The following is a 15,894-nucleotide window of genomic DNA, read 5'->3' on the forward strand; positions in this document are numbered from 1 at the left end:
TCTGTCTACATAGTTTAACACACTGAACAGATGGTCACACAACCTTACACTTGAGCTTTAGGGATCGATAACACTAATAATTGAAGTGAACTATAGCGCGTCATTTAAATTATGGCATTTATTTACTTAATACACTAAGCATGCATAAAACCTGCGACAAGATTATCTCGTTTCCTTTCAGCTGCTGCAGTAAAATCCCAATTCACCAGTCCATGCGCTCCAAAGACCACGCTATTAGGTCTCTCCGGCACTGTTTCAAAGTCCAATACACCATCATCAATCGGCTCGCCGCACTCTAAAATAAAATTGTGCAGCATGCAGGTGGCGGAAACAACAGTTGTGGCAAGCTCCAGCGTAGCGATCTCGAGCGATTCCAAACGTCTAAAGCGCGAAATTAAAGCAGCAAACGCTCTTTCCGCAGGCGCATTCCACGAACGAATAGCCTGATTAAAGCGCATATGACAAGGACTCAACTTTCGATTTTTCTCCGTGAACGGTGTCATCAGATTGAGCAACAGTGGATACATCGTTTCACCTACGAGATGCTTGTGTGGTGGCATCAGCGGTTCTACAGTGTCAATTAGTCGCTCGAAGAGTTCACTCTTTAGCAAAATACACTGCAGGTCTGGCACATCAATATGGATGTCTAGAAATCGACTGTGCTCATCACATACAGCCTGCAGTGCCAATGCCTCAATGTGACGCTGACCCTCTTCCTTCTTTACCAACAGCTTTAGCGGAATGCGGCACTCATCAATGACACCGACGACGTCTGGCAGTATGTCAATGTGCTCAGTTGTACAGACAACATCCTTGTCTGGCCACTTTACATAGCGAGGCAGAAGGGCAGTAAAGGCAGCAGTTACCCACTTAAAGATCTCATGGCCGGAACTCTTTGATATGGCAAAAGTCTCACCAACTTCGCGGAACGACCTGCTGTTTTTGAAAAGAATATATAATTTAAAATAATATAAATAAAAACATCAACTTATATTCATACTTGCCACTGAGAAGTGTTAACGTATACAATAGCTTCTCTGGCAGACACATCTGTCCAATGGGGTGCAGATGCTCTGCTCCTGCAATTGCTTTGCCCACAACGCGTAAAAGTATCTGAATTATGCAAGTAGATAACAACACACATATTCACAGCAGGACAAACTGCTCACCTCAAAGCTGCTTCGCTCCATGCGAAATTGTTCCTTAAACTGATCCTCCTGGCATCTTGGGATTGTATTCTCTTCATCTGGTTCAGTCTTAATTTTTTTGGCGTCGGCAAACACTTTTAGTGCGCCATCCTCAGTGGTCAACCGCACCGCTTCGGCCACAAGGGGGCTCACATCTTCGTCCAAAAAGAAATTGATCATAAACGCTTTATGAGCACGCGCGTTCATTTCATTTAAAACATTAAAATAACGCAGAAAAATGTAAACAATTGCAATACGAAAGCATTAGAAATGGCAAAGTGAAGCAGTAATATTTATCGATAGTCTTTCTAAAAAAATTGTTTGGATATCGATAGCAAATATTATTCAGGGTGACCGTTAACGGTGAATTCCATAAGGTAATGTATGTATATCAAATGATTTAAATTGAATAATAAAGATTGAACTTCTTACAAATTCTATATTTTTGTGTGTTTGCAGAATGTTAAATGTGAAATTTAACATTAGTATATATTTCTAATGTGAGTTGGGATATTTGAAAGTTTTAGCCGCGGTCACACTGAACATATGATTAGGCTCACAAACGAACTGGTATAGATGAACGACGACGTCAGGGGAACCAACCTTAGTTCGTTCCAAATTAGAAATGTTAAAAAGTTTGTAGAAAGGCCAAGGCCCGTTGCATTTGCATTTTGCCAATATTAAATTATTAAAATTGCGCATCCGTATCGGCATCAGCGACTGCAGCATCAGCAGCGGACAAAGGCCAATAATAAGCACAAGTGTAGCAAGCAGCAGCAGCAATAAACAAAAGACCACAAAGGCCCCCAACTAATAAAAACAACAACAACGACAACAAAAGCTGCTGCAAAATGGAGGCGGAAGGTCTGACAAATGAGCAAACCGACAAAGTGCTACAATTTCAGGACTTGACGGGTATCGAGGACATGAACATTTGTCGCGACGTTCTCATACGCCATCAGTGGGACCTCGAGGTAAGTTTCAAACTCCAATTAGCATACACACACACACACTGAGCAATTCGTGAACAAATTGGCAGGTGGCGTTTCAGGAGCAGATGAACATACGCGAAGGACGACCCACCATGCTGACAGCGTCGACGGATGTCCGTGCTCCGACTGTGATCAACGATCATTTCCTGCAACAGATCTTCTCGGCAAATATGCCGGGCAGTCGTTCGGTGAGCCGAGTTCCCAGCATTGGGCCAATGCCTCGTAGTTTCACCGGTATCATTGGCTATGTGATCAACTTTGTGTTCCAATACTTTTATTCCACACTCGCTGGAATTGTGCGCGCTCTGGTCAACATTGGAGGCGGCAATGAGCCGCGTCTGGTCACAAATCCGCTAGATGATGTGCTTAAGTTCATACGCGAATATCAGGAGCGTTATCCCGAGCATCCCGTCTTCTATCAAGGCACCTATGCCCAGGCGTTGAACGATGCTAAGCAAGAGTTGCGTTTCCTCCTCGTTTATTTGCATCAGGATCCAAGCAGCAATCCAGATGTGGATTCATTTTGCCGCCAGACGCTATCCACACGCTCCGTTATCGAGTACATCAATGCGCACACGCTGCTTTGGGGCTGTGATGTGTCCACACCAGAAGGTTATCGTGTCATGCAATCGCTAGCTGTGCGTGGTTATCCTCTAATGGTCGTAATAATGCTACGAGCCAATCGCATGTCGGTTGTGGGTCGGCTAGAAGGTGATTGCACTTCGGAAGAGCTGCTGCGACGGCTGCAATCAGTGATTGCCTTCAATGAAGTGTGGCTGAGTCAGGCGCGAAATGATCGACTGCAGCGCAATTTTACGCAGACGCTGCGACGACAGCAGGACGAGGCATATGAACAGAGTCTGCTGGCGGACGAGGAGAAAGAGCGACAGCGTGAGAGGGAGCGCGATGCTGCACGGCAGCTTCTGGAGGCTGAAGAGCGTGCGCGACGGGATGTGGAATTGCGCAAGGAGGAGATTGCTCGGTTAAAGATTGAGTTGGCCAATCTCGTGCCCGATGAGCCGGCTGTGGATGCCGCCAATGCCATCGCTGTTGTATTTAAGCTGCCCAATGGTGTGCGGTTGGAGCGTCGTTTCCAGCAGACAAATTCCATACTGGTATGAAGTCATATTCACATTTTAAAGTATATTATAATTTATCGCATTGCTTGCAGGATGTGTATCATTTCCTTTTCTGTCATCCCGAGTCGCCGGATGAATTTGAAATCACAACGAATTTTCCCAAGCGTGTTCTCTATTCCAAAACAGTTGTAGATGCCGCTGAGGGATCGGCAAATGAGATCGTCAACAAAACCCTTAAGGATGTGGGATTGAAGAACCGCGAGGTGCTCTTTGTCAACGACCTGGAAGCGTAACCAACCACCAAACCAAACACAACACACACAAAAGAACACACATTTAAAAAATCTAAACTAAAATCATGGTGTTACCAACAAAATACGTATTACCAAAAAAAAACAAAAAAATAGAAAGAAAACTAAACAAACTTGAGCCAAGTTTGAAGGAGTACGAACCCACACAATAGACATATTCCTAATTTAATCATGAATATATATAATTATATATAAACATAATTGTTTAATAATAATTAGGTGGACTTTCGTCAAACTTTTCCCCATAAACTAAATTTAAATCTTTAGTTTTTCCTTTTTCCCTTACATCAATCAATGTTGCTTTAGCTGTACTTACACACACACACATTTGAATAATTTTAACAATTAAATAGACATGAAGACAGTTGTAATAATACAAAATACAAACATTTGTTGAACGACTTTCGTAGACTTTGCAAATTCCAATATTCAAATTTGGTTAGATTTTGATTGCAGCGCGATAAGCAAATATCGCGAGTATCGATTATTGAACCCGCAGACTATATGCACAGGGTGACTCGGGCAAATAGAATTTAATATACTTTTTGTGGAGAAATTAAAATAAAAGCAGTTTTTTAGAAAAAATATAAACAGAATTAAAATTTTAGATTAAGCTTTAATTAAGTAAAATTGGACGTACGAAAGGAAATCAAAATAATTTATAATGAAAAATCTGTTTAAAGGCAATATACCAAAATACTCCGCTGTCAATGTAACCAAACTGCTAATTAAAATTGAATATTCTGCAAACGTACTTGCGGTCACACAGGTCATCATCATAAAGTGGATGACTAAAAAGCCACACACTCAAAAAAACACAAATAAAACAGAGCAGTGTGCGGTATTAAAATAAACGATCCTCTACACTGGACACTCACGGTGGACGTTACACGGATTCCGAGGAAGACAACGATACTTGGCAGACGACAGACGAACGTACGCGTCTCTTGCCCCACGTTGCTCGTGAGGAATCATCAAAGAATTTTAGCTTACGGCCAAAATTAAGACAATTAGCATCTCAGCTGTTTGACAACGAGGAAGTGCAACAATTCACGCGTGGACTTCGTCAAGTTAATTACCAGAGGCTAGCGCAAGAAGTGCAGCAGAAAAACAACACTAATCGCAAGCAATACTCCAACTTCAAGAGCAAAATGACAACGCCATCAACGTCTTCCTCCGTTGGCGATGCGGCCGCCGCATTGTCCGGCAATCTGCAGTTGCCTCCGCTGCGCACGCTGGATGACTTTGTCCTGGGTTCGGCACGCTTCCAGCTGCCCAATCTCAAGGACTTTGACAAGTGGGGCAATCGTGTGGTCAAGAATCTGCTGTACTATCAAACCAATTATTTCCTCGTCTTTCTCGCCATCTACGGTGTGATGATTGCCTTCAATCCGACGAAAATCCTTAGTGGTTTGATCGTGCAAGCCCTGCTCATTGCCATCATCTGGCAATTCTTTAGCAACAAGTCCAAGACCAGCTTTATTGCCAGCCGCCTCACCGGAGGCAATCAGATCCTTGCCGCCCAGCAGGCACAACAGAAGTGGTACATCTTGGCTGGCGCCTTGTTGGCCAGCTATTTGTTTTTGCATTTGATGAGTGCAGTGCTGTTGACGGCCTTCACTCTGCTGTTGCCCATCTCGGTGACGTTTATACACGCCTCGTTGAGGCTGCGCAACATCAAGAACAAGCTGGCCAATACCATCGAGAGCTTTGGACCCTCGACTCCAATGGGCGCTCTGCTCGATGCTCTCAATGTGCGTGCCGATGCGGTGTTGAACTAATTGATGTTGCAGCCGATGTTGTTGACGACCTTTTCATTTTTAAAAGTTATGCATGCTGATTATGCTTCAAATCACCTGTACTGTATTTTTGATCTTTCGTTTTTTTATAATGTTTAAATATGATTTTACTACACATGTATTTTTCTATGCGATACTCGATAAATAATAGTATATATATATGGTACATATAAAAAATGTCAAATAAAGTTGTCCCTTCACATATATCGTTAAATCAGTGAGTAATTTTTTAATGTGCAACGTAGCGAGCAACAATATACATTTTAAAGACTGGAATATTTTTTTTAATCCTGCAAATGACATTTAAAAATGCTTCAAAATCAGTAGCTAAACTAAAGCTACTTTAAATGCATGCTGACATTTAACAGTAATCAATTATTTCATTAAATCAGTGAGTAATTTATTAATGGACAACGTGGCCCTTGACGATAATGCTAATGACTCAATTGATTTGTCGATTCTGATATTAATTGCGTCACTTTTGATTATTATTACTATTGACGTTAGATGAGTAAAATAAATTTAAATTAATCTGAGGACTATAAATTTAGTTGATTGTATTATAAATTCATATTTTTTATTCTTTTTTTTATATATTTTTCTTGAATGTTGTAAAGAAGAGCAGAAGTTTATTTATATGGTTTATGTTGCTTCACTTCCAAGTCAATATTATCTAGTAAATTACGATTACAATTTGTAATGAATAATTTTATTGATTTGTATTGTTGCTTGTATCATTGTAGCTCATCATTGCCTTTATCTTGTGGAAAATGGGTGACTTTACAATGGCCCCAAGTATTTTTTGAACATTTTTGTAAAGCTGACGTAGCGGTTATGATAACAGATTCCAGCACATAGTATGCCTTATCAATGCTGCCCTTTAGCTAGTAAAGGGTGTTGACTGAATACCTCAACACTGTTCAGGTTCGTACATGGCGGCTGAACACCCTGTTCAACCTTTTAGGGAGATAAAATCTGTTATGATGTCTGCAGTTGAAATGCTAGATGTTTATTATATTGTTAATTTATGTTAAATATATACATATTTAAATGTTTCAACATTTATTTTAACACTATTAATCAGATTTCCGTTAAAAACCAGTTCAAAAATACTCAAGAATTACTTCTGATGGCATTTAGTATATTATACCAACAAGTATCGAGTACATTTCTCATACGAAATTGAGGGCAAAATAACTGTTATCTACTTTAATAACAGATAAATCCAAATTCGTTTACAAGCTTTGTTCTTTTTAAACTTGCACATGTTGTATAGTCATAATCTCAAATCATATTTGGCAAAAGATAACGTCGCAACTTTGGCATTGATCGTATTACTCTTCAGTTGTTACCCTGAACTTGAGCTAATCAGACATGACGCAGCTTTTGTTAGATGCCGATTGCCTTCTAGAAATATCACCAAATGAGTGGCCTACTTTACAAAATCTGTACGCCTCGAAGAAAACTGAATCTATTGGATATAATTTAATCAAAAATTATATTGAATGGATTGACAAGAAGCTCAATTTGGATGTGAAATGTTTCACGCTCGATGAAGACTGGAGAAAAGACGGCACTTTTATCATGATTGTAAGCACTATACTATGCTATAATATATTATATAAATAATATATTTAAATTGACATCCAATTCATTTTACAACTTTCAGGCGAAGCATGGAGGAATTCTGGATTATGTCTATTTTAACACCTTATGTGACGACCTTGATCGTTTGATAAGATTACTCCACGCCTTCACAACTCAGACCAAAGCTTCTTTAAATTTATATGGTTATGGACAACGATTAAAGCCAGCAGTTGATGATTGTATAAAGAAACTTGGGCCTAAGAAGTTCCATGAAAGTGTAGAGACAGCTTGGTACAAGGCCAGCAAGGAATTGGTTGCCACATTCTCCACAGAGTAAGAATTAGAATCAGGGACTTGAATTATTTAACCATATACTATTTTACTTTTATGCCCAAGGGAGGCATAAATTGTTGAATTTTAATCATAATAACGTAAAAAACATTAATCATAATGAATTTGATCTAAGTGCTGAAGTCTTATATTAAAAACTCGAAATATGTTAATGTAAAAATTAGTATAGTATTATACTATACTTATTATTATAGTATCTTTATGGAAGTGTACTAATAACTAAAGAGATTAATTAACATTTTTTCTCCAAAGAACTCCTCCTGGCATTACTTTACGAAAATTGGAGATTGAAGACGCTGAAACCGTAAATGAACTATGGCCACATCATGACAAGGGAACTATTAAATTTGTAAAGCATGTCATAAAAAATGACTTAACTATAGCAGCCTGTGATAGTAATGGAAAATTGCTAGCTTGGTGCTTGAGGTGAGTTGCAACTATCTTAAATTATATAATAATAAAATATTACTTACAGATTGCCGTTGGGTTCATTGGGTCTGTTGCAAGTTCTGTCATCCCAAAAGCGTTTGGGACTCGGCAGTTTAATGGTGCGTGTTCTATCAAAGAAGATTGCAGAACAGAACCTCGACGTTTTTGCTCCTGTGGTCACCGAGAATACGCCATCGCGACGAATGTTTGAGAAACTGGGATTCGAGAAAATAGATGACATATATTGGACGCTCGAAGAATATTAACAAGATTTTGAATAATTAAAGGCTGTGAAACCAAAAAAATTAAATTAAAGTTCTGAGTATGGATAATAAAAAATTTGTAAACATTACTAATCCTTCGAAAAGATTTCATTTATAATATACATTTAATTTAAGTTGTAAATGATAACTGTATAATGACAAAAACAGCTACTCGAAGCTCTAAAAAAAACTTATAAACTTTACAGAAAAATTATGAAAATTTGCCAAAAACTCTGAAGACCTATGTTGTTCTGGCGGTATTTAATTCAACAATACAAGTTTTTTAAATATTTTCATGTATGTAGTTTAAGAAATGCAATAATACTTTTTAAAATTTACTTTCAATATAATTTTGAACCTTCTAGTTCTTTTGTCATTCCAAAACATAAAAAAAAAAAACCACAACGAAAATCTGCAAGTGCAATCGATTATTTCCAAACAGACCCGAGTCTCTGCTCTGTAGTAGTTCAAATCAATATTATGGTTCATGCTGAGAGCATTTCAAGCAAAATGTTAAGGTACTAATATGCGTACCGTACGTATGTATGTACTCTTCTTCTCTTGTGTAACAGACGTACTATAAAAATAGGCCATCCACGGACTTTTGAGCTTTCGAAAAGTGCCATCATTATTGTAGTGCTCAGTTCTTCGAAAGTATTATTAGGGAGACAAACATGACAACGCCGTTGAACGTAATAAATTCGCATTCCCCACTCATTGAGATAACGCCAAATAATTGGGAAATTTTATTGGATATTTACTCATCGAAACGCATCGAACCGAACGGATATAATTTAATCAAAAATTTCATCAAATGGATTGAAAAGAATCCCGAATTGGATATCAAGTGTTATTCGCTGGACGAAGACTGGAAAACCGATGGCACTTTCATAATGATTGTAATTGTTGATGTTCTATTGTTATGTGTATTCGATATATAGTATATAAATGTATGTGTTTAAGGTGAACCATGGGACAGCTCAAAAGTTTATCTACTTCAATACGCTGAGCGAGAATCTGGATCGTTTGATCAAATTGCTCTTCGGTTATACAACTAATGCCAAAGCATACTATTTTCTATATGGTTATGGAGAACGTTTGAAGCCCACAATCGATGAAAACATGCAAATTTTCGGACACACACAGCTCGACACATTACAGACAATTTGGTACAGAGCCAACAAAGAGGTTGTAACCACCTTTTCCATAGAGTAAACAAAGAAATTGTGAACGTAGAGAGAGAATGATTACAATTAATTTCCTATATATCTTCTAGACCTCCATCGGGGATTAGTTTGCGCACATTGGAAACTGCGGATGCGGAAATCGTTAATGAATTGTGGCCACATCGGGCGGAACGAACTATTGAGTTTGTAAAACATTTGATAGATCATAATATATCTATTGGTGCCTGTGATAGCAATGGCAAATTGATAGCCTGGTGCTTAAGGTGAGTCATTATAATACTGATATAGTAATACATTAATGAGGTGCTTACAGATTGCCGTTGGGTTCGTTGGGTATGCTGCATGTGGTTGCCTCTCAGAGGCGTCTCGGCCTTGGCAGCTTGATGGTGCGCTGCCTGTCCAAGAAGATTGCCGAGCACAACGACGAAGTGTTGGCTTCCGTGGTTCCCGAGAATATGCCGTCCCGCGAAATGTTTGAGAAACTGGGATTTCGGCAGATCGATAATGTTTATTGGACTTCCGGCAGTGCCACGAAATAAGAATCTGTTAAAAATATGTATAAAGAAAAGATCAGTGTTTAGCTATGAATTAAAGTATTTTTAGTTATTTCTAATTATTAATATTATTCTTTGTTTTGTTGTTGCTGCGCGACTATTTCTGATCTATTACTCTTGCCTTCTCTGTCGCACAGCCACCTGTCGCACTCTTTGATATATTGACCACTGAGCGAGTGCGGAGAGCGTGATGCCGTGACGTCACATTAAGAGAGTGCGCAAGGGCTGCTGACTAATCTGCATGCAGTTCACCACGCTGCTTATCCAATTTTCTGCTTCAGTGCGTTTACAACCTCGCAGAGAGGCGGACATGACACCGCATGCGTTGGTCGAGATATTGCCCAGCGAATGGAACAATTTACTCGAACTCTATGCGCAGCGAAAAACTGAATCCACTGGATACAATTTGATAAAGAATTATATCAAATGGATTGAGCAAGAACCCGACTTCAATGTCAAATGCTTCTCGCTGGATGGCGACTGGCAAAGTGACGGTACTTTTTTAATAATTGTAAGCCAGTATATACAAAAACATTAAAAGAATGTTTATCACTCACAATATTTATCTGCAGGTAATCAATGATGCCAAGTACAAATTTGTGTTCTTCAATACGCTCAGCGATAATCTAGAGCGTTTGACAAAGGCGTTGATCTGCTTAACACGTGAACCGGGCGATTACAAGCTACACGATTATGGAGCGCGTCTCTTGCCGGCAATGGAAGCGTATCAAAGAGAGTTGGCACCAAAGCAATTTGCCACCACACAGGCGGCTTGGTACCGAGCCAGCAAGGAGACAGTAGCAGGATTTTCAACAGAGTACGTTTAAGAGTAATTTGCAATGCTTTTGCACAGCGCACTTAAGAGATTTTGATTTGCTTTACACAGGCCACCTGCTGGCATTTCATTGCGCAGCTTGCAGGCTGAGGATGTGCTAACTGTAAACACAATTTGGCGATACGGCACAGAGAATACTCTGGCGTTTATTAGGCGCTTAATATCGTACAATGTTTCAGTGGGAGCCTTTGATGCAGAGGGCAAATTACTCGCCTGTTGCTTGAGGTGAGTTTGCTCAAAACTCACCACTTTACAGTTCTATTAACTTTTGCTCAACACAGACTTCCCATTGGTGCATTGGGCGTGCTGCATGTGCTCGACTCTCATCGGCGCCTTGGCCTTGGCAGTTTAATGGTCCGTTGTCTGTCCAAGAAGATCGCAGCACTGGTTGAGGAAGTGCTCGCTCCCGTTGTGGTCGAGAATACGGCTTCGAGGCAAATGTTTGAGAAATTGGGCTTTGTGAAAATTGATACCATTTATTGGACCAATTGATAAGCTTAATTCATTCGAAAACACAAGTATTGCTATCAAACAAATATTGATTTATTTATATATGTATATGTGCTGCCTTGGTAAGCATTGAGTAGTTGCATCTCTTTTGCTCACACGCACACACATTGACATTGACCCTACTAATTGCTTCTCTTAAGTTTCTTAAGGCACTCTCATTTTAAGAGAGCGCAAACGTTTTTTTTGCTTGCATTGTGCCAAAAATATAATTGATAAAAGTGCGCAAGCATAGCCATTTATTTATTTTGTTGATTAGTAAATCAATTAAGCAAATAAATATAAAAATAGAAAGTAAACTATAAAAAATCAAATTTATCTACAAATTGCAACAGTAAATCAACTTGCACAATTCTCTACCGTGCATTAAATGCAGTTCCTACTGTAACCCACACACATTTATAGCATCTTTTTTTGCAATTTGCCTCTCTCGCTATAATAAAGCGCTTTTATGGTTCTCTTAAGTTGCAGCGTCTGAGAAATTCGCAAGTTTTGCGCTCAGTTGTTGCACTGCCTTTCAATTAAACAGACATGTCTCTGCAGTTGGAAACAATTTCGCATTCCCTTGTCGAATTATCGCCAAATGAATGGAAAATTTTACTGGATCTGTACTCAACGAAAAGAACTGAATCTACTGGATATAATTTAATAAGTAATTTCATCAAATGGATTGCAAGAAATCCTAAATTAAAAATCAAGTGCTTTGCCTTGGACGATGGGTGGAAGAAAGACGGCACTTTTATAATGATCGTAAATTTGCAATGATATCAAAAGAATTCTACGTGATGGTCATAAAACGATATTATACTTTATAGGTAGACCATGGTGGGGTCCAGAAGAATGTCTACTTCAACACGATAACCGAGAATATGGATCACCTGATCAAATTACTTTTCAGCTATACAACTGATGCCAAGCCATATTTACTCTATGGTTATGGAGAACGTTTAAAGCCGGCAGTGGATGCATATATAAAGAACTATGATCAAGAGCGAATGGAGACGACACAAACAGCTTGGTATCGGGCTTCTAAAGAGATCGTAGCAAACTTCTCCATAGAGTGAGCAGATTGCCAGACTTAAGAGAGTTTGTAAAATAACTTATATATTCTAGACCTCCAGCGGATATAACACTGCGAAAACTGGAGATTGGAGATGCAGAGACTGTAAACGAAATATGGCCACATCGGGCCGAGGGTTCTGTTGAATTTGTCAAGCTTTTAATAGAAAATAATGTATCTGTTGGGGCCTGTGATAAGAATGGCACATTGATAGCCTGGTGCTTGAGGTAGCAAATTGTTTGCAACTTATATATGAACGTATAATAAGATAATAATTGCTTACAGATTGCCGTTGGGTTCATTGGGTCTACTCCAAGTCGTGGCTACCCATAAACGTCTCGGTCTGGGAAGTCTGATGGTGAGATATCTATCGAAGAAGATTGCTGAACTTGGGGATGAAGTTCTCTCTCCTGTGGTCACCGAGAATACTCCATCACGTCGTATGTTTGAGAAACTGGGATTTGAGAAAATAGATAACGTATATTGGACAGTTCCAATAGTTTAATAGGGCTGTAAATAAATCAAACGGTTGTGAACACGAAAATTACTAATTAACTCAAAATATTATATATGGTGTATAATAAATCTACATCTTAATTATTGCACATTAAGGTTGTCAAATGTTATTCACATTGGGGTTCAATAAGTTCAGAAAAATATTATGTTACGCACATCAATAGTGGGGTATTCATTATGGGGATTAGCATTTTTCTGAGCAAAAGAATGAGAAGGGGGAAACACCTGCAAAAACCTAAGTGAGGCAAGCGAACTTTCCCAGTGAACCCCAGATGGCTTATGACAAATCTTTAGATGCAAAACAAACATCAATAAATCAAAGCAAGATATTACCAATATCAGCTTTTGGTTGCGCTTTTTAAAGCGAGTCATAAATATTTGCTCAAACAGTTATGGCCGAAAAGCTATTAGAATTCTCCCCGCTCACAAACCCACACACACACTCACAGTCACGCACAGAAAGTGAGTGAGAAAAAGAGACGGAGAGCTTGAAGAACACAACAAACTAGCCTAACCAGAATATCCGCAATCCGCAGAACTACGTCATAATCTCTATGGTAAATCTCCTAATGGGGGGAGGCTGTAGCAGTTACATTTTAACTGGATCACGGAAAGCACACACACACACACACAAACACACATACGAGTGGAGTATTGTATTGTTAATGTAAACAGAACGGGGTATAACCCACAGCACAATTAATATGTAAGTCAGCAATGCAATATGACAATGAGTCGTCTCATCTTAGCTTATCGCACGTCATTACGCTCTCAGTGCTGAGAGAGCCCGAAGTCCAGCCGAACACTGCCGACTTCAGTCGAGCTTGAGCCGAGCCTGACATTCAACTTGTTTTTCGCATCATCGTATAAATGCGATTGCGTTGAGAATGATGAGCTCAGTTGAACTTCAATCGTTAAGCCGTTTCCCTATTTAGCGTGCGTCTCGCCTCCACACACATACACATACACACGCACACATACATTTTGTATGTGTTGTATTTACATCGAAAAGCGATAAGCATAAACACTAGAAATGTTGCGGTGCGGTGCCCTGTTGACCTTCATTGCCTATAGCCTGCTGTTTGCCACTGGGCATTGTGACAAACTCTGGTCCGATATACGCAGTCCACAGAATCAGGCCGAGCTTCAGCAATTCTATGCTGAGACAGACGCAGCGCAATCATGGCAATCATCCACCTTGATATCGAGGCCGTCTGGGGGAGGTCCGTTTGCGCAAGCAGTGCAATCTGCGGGTGGAGGACTATTCTCGCATAGAGTGTCACCTGGAGGCGGGCCTTTCGCGCAAGCAGCGCCATCTTCAGGCGGAGGTTCACTTGCGCAAGCGGCGCCATCTGCTGGCGTAGGTCCATTTGCCCAAGCATCGCCATCTGCTGGCGGAGGTTCACTTGCGCAAGCAACGCCATCTTCTGGAGGAGGTTCACTTGCGCAAGCGGCGCCATCTGCTGGAGGAGGGCAATACAGCGCACCATCGCAATCATATCCACCCCTGCCAGTAGCAGCGCCATCTATGGCCGCAATTCCAGCCACTCCTCAACTCGTATCGCCTGGCCTTGTAGCTAGCCTTCCGCCTCCTCGCCGCGCGCCTACAGCTGCCCATGGGGGAGCAGCAGCAGGTGATAATGTGGATGTTGTTGCCTCCGATCAGATAGCACGCAATCTGCTCAGCTTTGCGCAGAATCTATCGCAGCAAATTGGCATCAACTACCACAAAACAACGATCTTCTCACCGCTAAGCATCGCATCCGCATTGGCGTTAATTCTACTGGGCGCCAAGGGGCGCAGTTACTCCGAGTTAAGCCAACTCTTTGGCCAAACCGATGTGGTGCAATTTCATCAGCAGTTTGGCCTAATGATGCGCGATATCCAACAGCCCACCAAGGCAACAACTTCCCCAGTACGTCAACTGGACAACTGGCACAGCGATAGTGTGCGCAAAAGCTTGAGGAATTATCCCCGCAATCGCAGCGCTCTGATGGAGGTGCACATTGCCAACGGTTTGTTCTTGCAGCGTGGCTACAGTCTCAATCCCGACTACAGGTGAGTCACACTCAGGAATTCCCCTTTGATTACTTCCGGCTATAACATTCCTCTCTGCTCTTCCAGACAAGCCATCACTCAGGTTTACAATTCGGAACTGCAGGAGGTGGACTTTGAGCGACAGCCAGCGACGGCCAAGTATGCCGTCAACTCGTTTGTGGACCAGCATACAAAGGGTAAAATTCCATTTATCCTCACCGAGGATTTGCCCGAGAGCACACGCATCATTCTGGCCAATGCGCTTTACTTCAAGGCCATGTGGGAGATTGACTTTGTGCAGGGCGCCACCAAGGTGGATAACTTCTATCCCAATGGCGAGGGCAACCAACCGGTGCTGCCCGTGGAGATGATGGTTAGCGCAGGCGCTTTTCCATACCACGAGGATCCTCAGCTCAGTTGCCGCATTGTCGGTTTGCCGTATCATGGCAATCTGACCACCATGTACATCATTCAGCCGTTGCGTTCGTCGGTGGAGCAGCTGGGTGCACTGCAGCAGCGTTTGACAGCGGATGCCATTGAGCAGATGATCAGCCAAATGACCAGACGCTCGACCATCTTGGCGTTCCCCAAGATGCATCTGACCGAAGGCTTTAAACTGAGTCCCATACTCCAGGCAATGGGCATCAATGGCATCTTTAGTCCGTTGCAAAGTGATTTATCGCTGATTGCCTCGCCAGGTTCGAGACCAGCAAGGTCCCAGGATCGCACACAGTCTTCCGCCAATGGCTTTGCTAGCTTATACAATCTGGAGGCACAGCGTCAGGCTGCCCATGCTCAAGCGCAATCGCAGCCAACGCCGCCCTCTGATCTCATTGTGTCGGACGTTCTGCACAAAGTGGACTTTGTGGTCAATGAGCAGGGAACTGAGGCAGCGGCCGCTTCGGTTGCTATTTTGAAAAAGAGTGGACCGGAAATCGTGTTTCGCGCGGAAACGCCATTCATTATCTTGGTGCGTCACGATCTGACAAAGGTGCCATTGTTTTATGGCATTATTAATGAGCCGCCCACAGCCAGAGGAGCGACTAGTGCTGTATAAGCTAACTGGTTTGCTATTATTGTATAATTGTTAATAAATTAAGTTGTAATTAAAGTTTATAAGTACTGTAAATACATTAAATTATTTATTTTATTTTATACGTTGAATTGTTTGGCTTTTTGAATTACGCGAGTTAGTTATCG

General features: G+C 41.0%; 7 protein-coding genes across 10 annotated transcripts; 6 read left to right on the forward strand and 1 right to left on the reverse strand.

Moving 5' to 3' along the window:
* Positions 1-31: 31 nt before the first annotated feature.
* On the reverse strand, positions 32-7,896 carry LOC133847532 (uncharacterized). 2 transcript variants are annotated; one of them, XM_062282665.1, is made up of 4 exons: positions 7,780-7,896; positions 1,170-1,342; positions 1,001-1,113; positions 32-936 (listed from the first exon to the last, which is right to left on the reverse strand). In XM_062282665.1, exons 1-4 carry the CDS (start codon positions 7,820-7,822, stop codon positions 135-137), a joined length of 1,131 nt encoding a protein of 376 aa, XP_062138649.1. In that variant the 5' UTR covers positions 7,823-7,896; the 3' UTR covers positions 32-134. The 2 variants fall into 2 exon arrangements, with proteins under 2 accessions (XP_062138649.1, XP_062138642.1); XM_062282658.1 differs by lacking the exon at positions 7,780-7,896 and having other exon boundaries at positions 1,170-1,461.
* On the forward strand, positions 1,750-3,682 carry LOC133847502 (FAS-associated factor 2). Its single transcript, XM_062282607.1, has 3 exons — positions 1,750-2,161; positions 2,227-3,294; positions 3,351-3,682. The coding sequence occupies exons 1-3, from the start codon at positions 2,039-2,041 to the stop codon at positions 3,549-3,551; spliced, it is 1,392 nt and encodes a 463-aa protein (XP_062138591.1). The 5' UTR covers positions 1,750-2,038; the 3' UTR covers positions 3,552-3,682.
* On the forward strand, positions 4,317-5,625 carry LOC133847569 (PRA1 family protein 3). Its single transcript, XM_062282723.1, has one exon. The coding sequence runs from the start codon at positions 4,721-4,723 to the stop codon at positions 5,348-5,350; it is 630 nt and encodes a 209-aa protein (XP_062138707.1). The 5' UTR covers positions 4,317-4,720; the 3' UTR covers positions 5,351-5,625.
* LOC133847559 (uncharacterized) lies at positions 6,619-8,001 on the forward strand. The gene is made up of 4 exons (XM_062282713.1): positions 6,619-6,958; positions 7,038-7,288; positions 7,559-7,732; positions 7,782-8,001. Exons 1-4 carry the CDS (start codon positions 6,743-6,745, stop codon positions 7,999-8,001), a joined length of 861 nt encoding a protein of 286 aa, XP_062138697.1. The 5' UTR covers positions 6,619-6,742.
* Positions 8,002-8,611: 610 nt separating this feature from the next.
* LOC133847555 (uncharacterized) lies at positions 8,612-9,785 on the forward strand. The gene is made up of 4 exons (XM_062282700.1): positions 8,612-8,897; positions 8,962-9,209; positions 9,275-9,448; positions 9,499-9,785. Exons 1-4 carry the CDS (start codon positions 8,673-8,675, stop codon positions 9,722-9,724), a joined length of 873 nt encoding a protein of 290 aa, XP_062138684.1. The 5' UTR covers positions 8,612-8,672; the 3' UTR covers positions 9,725-9,785.
* Positions 9,786-10,012: 227 nt separating this feature from the next.
* Positions 10,013-12,746, forward strand: LOC133847541 (uncharacterized). 2 transcript variants are annotated; one of them, XM_062282678.1, is made up of 6 exons: positions 10,013-10,250; positions 10,312-10,556; positions 10,626-10,799; positions 10,856-11,146; positions 11,547-11,831; positions 11,897-11,942. In XM_062282678.1, the coding sequence occupies exons 1-4, from the start codon at positions 10,050-10,052 to the stop codon at positions 11,064-11,066; spliced, it is 831 nt and encodes a 276-aa protein (XP_062138662.1). In that variant the 5' UTR covers positions 10,013-10,049; the 3' UTR covers positions 11,067-11,146; positions 11,547-11,831; positions 11,897-11,942. The 2 variants fall into 2 exon arrangements, with proteins under 2 accessions (XP_062138662.1, XP_062138670.1); XM_062282686.1 differs by lacking the exons at positions 10,013-10,250; positions 10,312-10,556; positions 10,626-10,799; positions 10,856-11,146 and adding exons at positions 12,195-12,368; positions 12,427-12,746 and having other exon boundaries at positions 11,572-11,831; positions 11,897-12,141.
* Positions 12,747-13,543: 797 nt separating this feature from the next.
* Positions 13,544-15,849, forward strand: LOC133847486 (serine protease inhibitor 28Dc-like). Of its 2 annotated transcripts, XM_062282582.1 has the most exons (3): positions 13,544-14,093; positions 14,130-14,715; positions 14,782-15,849. In XM_062282582.1, the coding sequence occupies exons 1-3, from the start codon at positions 13,691-13,693 to the stop codon at positions 15,749-15,751; spliced, it is 1,959 nt and encodes a 652-aa protein (XP_062138566.1). In that variant the 5' UTR covers positions 13,544-13,690; the 3' UTR covers positions 15,752-15,849. The 2 variants fall into 2 exon arrangements, with proteins under 2 accessions (XP_062138566.1, XP_062138557.1); XM_062282573.1 differs by having other exon boundaries at positions 13,544-14,715.
* Positions 15,850-15,894: the final 45 nt, after the last annotated feature.

This window comes from Drosophila sulfurigaster, chromosome 2L (assembly GCF_023558435.1).
Source record: "Drosophila sulfurigaster albostrigata strain 15112-1811.04 chromosome 2L, ASM2355843v2, whole genome shotgun sequence".
Classification (NCBI taxonomy): Eukaryota; Metazoa; Arthropoda; class Insecta; order Diptera; family Drosophilidae; genus Drosophila; species Drosophila sulfurigaster.

Bases quoted from the DNA above. Each gene is read 5' to 3' on its own strand.
- LOC133847559 (XM_062282713.1), top strand. From the start codon at position 6,743: ATGACGCAGCTTTTGTTAGATGCCGATTGCCTTCTAGAAATATCACCA. The intron at 6,959-7,037 runs GTAAGCACTATA...TACAACTTTCAG, and splicing joins ACGGCACTTTTATCATGATT to GCGAAGCATGGAGGAATTCT. The intron at 7,289-7,558 runs GTAAGAATTAGA...TTTTCTCCAAAG, and splicing joins GTTGCCACATTCTCCACAGA to AACTCCTCCTGGCATTACTT.
- LOC133847555 (XM_062282700.1), top strand. From the start codon at position 8,673: ATGACAACGCCGTTGAACGTAATAAATTCGCATTCCCCACTCATTGAG. The intron at 9,210-9,274 runs GTAAACAAAGAA...TATATCTTCTAG, and splicing joins GTAACCACCTTTTCCATAGA to ACCTCCATCGGGGATTAGTT. The intron at 9,449-9,498 runs GTGAGTCATTAT...AGGTGCTTACAG, and splicing joins TTGATAGCCTGGTGCTTAAG to ATTGCCGTTGGGTTCGTTGG.
- LOC133847541 (XM_062282686.1), top strand. From the start codon at position 11,613: ATGTCTCTGCAGTTGGAAACAATTTCGCATTCCCTTGTCGAATTATCG. The intron at 12,142-12,194 runs GTGAGCAGATTG...TATATATTCTAG, and splicing joins GTAGCAAACTTCTCCATAGA to ACCTCCAGCGGATATAACAC. The intron at 12,369-12,426 runs GTAGCAAATTGT...AATTGCTTACAG, and splicing joins TTGATAGCCTGGTGCTTGAG to ATTGCCGTTGGGTTCATTGG.
- LOC133847532 (XM_062282658.1), bottom strand. From the start codon at position 1,394: ATGAACGCGCGTGCTCATAAAGCGTTTATGATCAATTTCTTTTTGGAC. The intron at 1,114-1,169 runs GTGAGCAGTTTG...TGCATAATTCAG, and splicing joins TGGAGCGAAGCAGCTTTGAG to ATACTTTTACGCGTTGTGGG. The intron at 937-1,000 runs GTATGAATATAA...TTTCAAAAACAG, and splicing joins TTAACACTTCTCAGTGGCAA to CAGGTCGTTCCGCGAAGTTG.
- LOC133847569 (XM_062282723.1), top strand. From the start codon at position 4,721: ATGACAACGCCATCAACGTCTTCCTCCGTTGGCGATGCGGCCGCCGCA.
- LOC133847486 (XM_062282573.1), top strand. From the start codon at position 13,691: ATGTTGCGGTGCGGTGCCCTGTTGACCTTCATTGCCTATAGCCTGCTG. The intron at 14,716-14,781 runs GTGAGTCACACT...CTGCTCTTCCAG, and splicing joins AGTCTCAATCCCGACTACAG to ACAAGCCATCACTCAGGTTT.
- LOC133847502 (XM_062282607.1), top strand. From the start codon at position 2,039: ATGGAGGCGGAAGGTCTGACAAATGAGCAAACCGACAAAGTGCTACAA. The intron at 2,162-2,226 runs GTAAGTTTCAAA...ACAAATTGGCAG, and splicing joins GCCATCAGTGGGACCTCGAG to GTGGCGTTTCAGGAGCAGAT. The intron at 3,295-3,350 runs GTATGAAGTCAT...CATTGCTTGCAG, and splicing joins AGCAGACAAATTCCATACTG to GATGTGTATCATTTCCTTTT.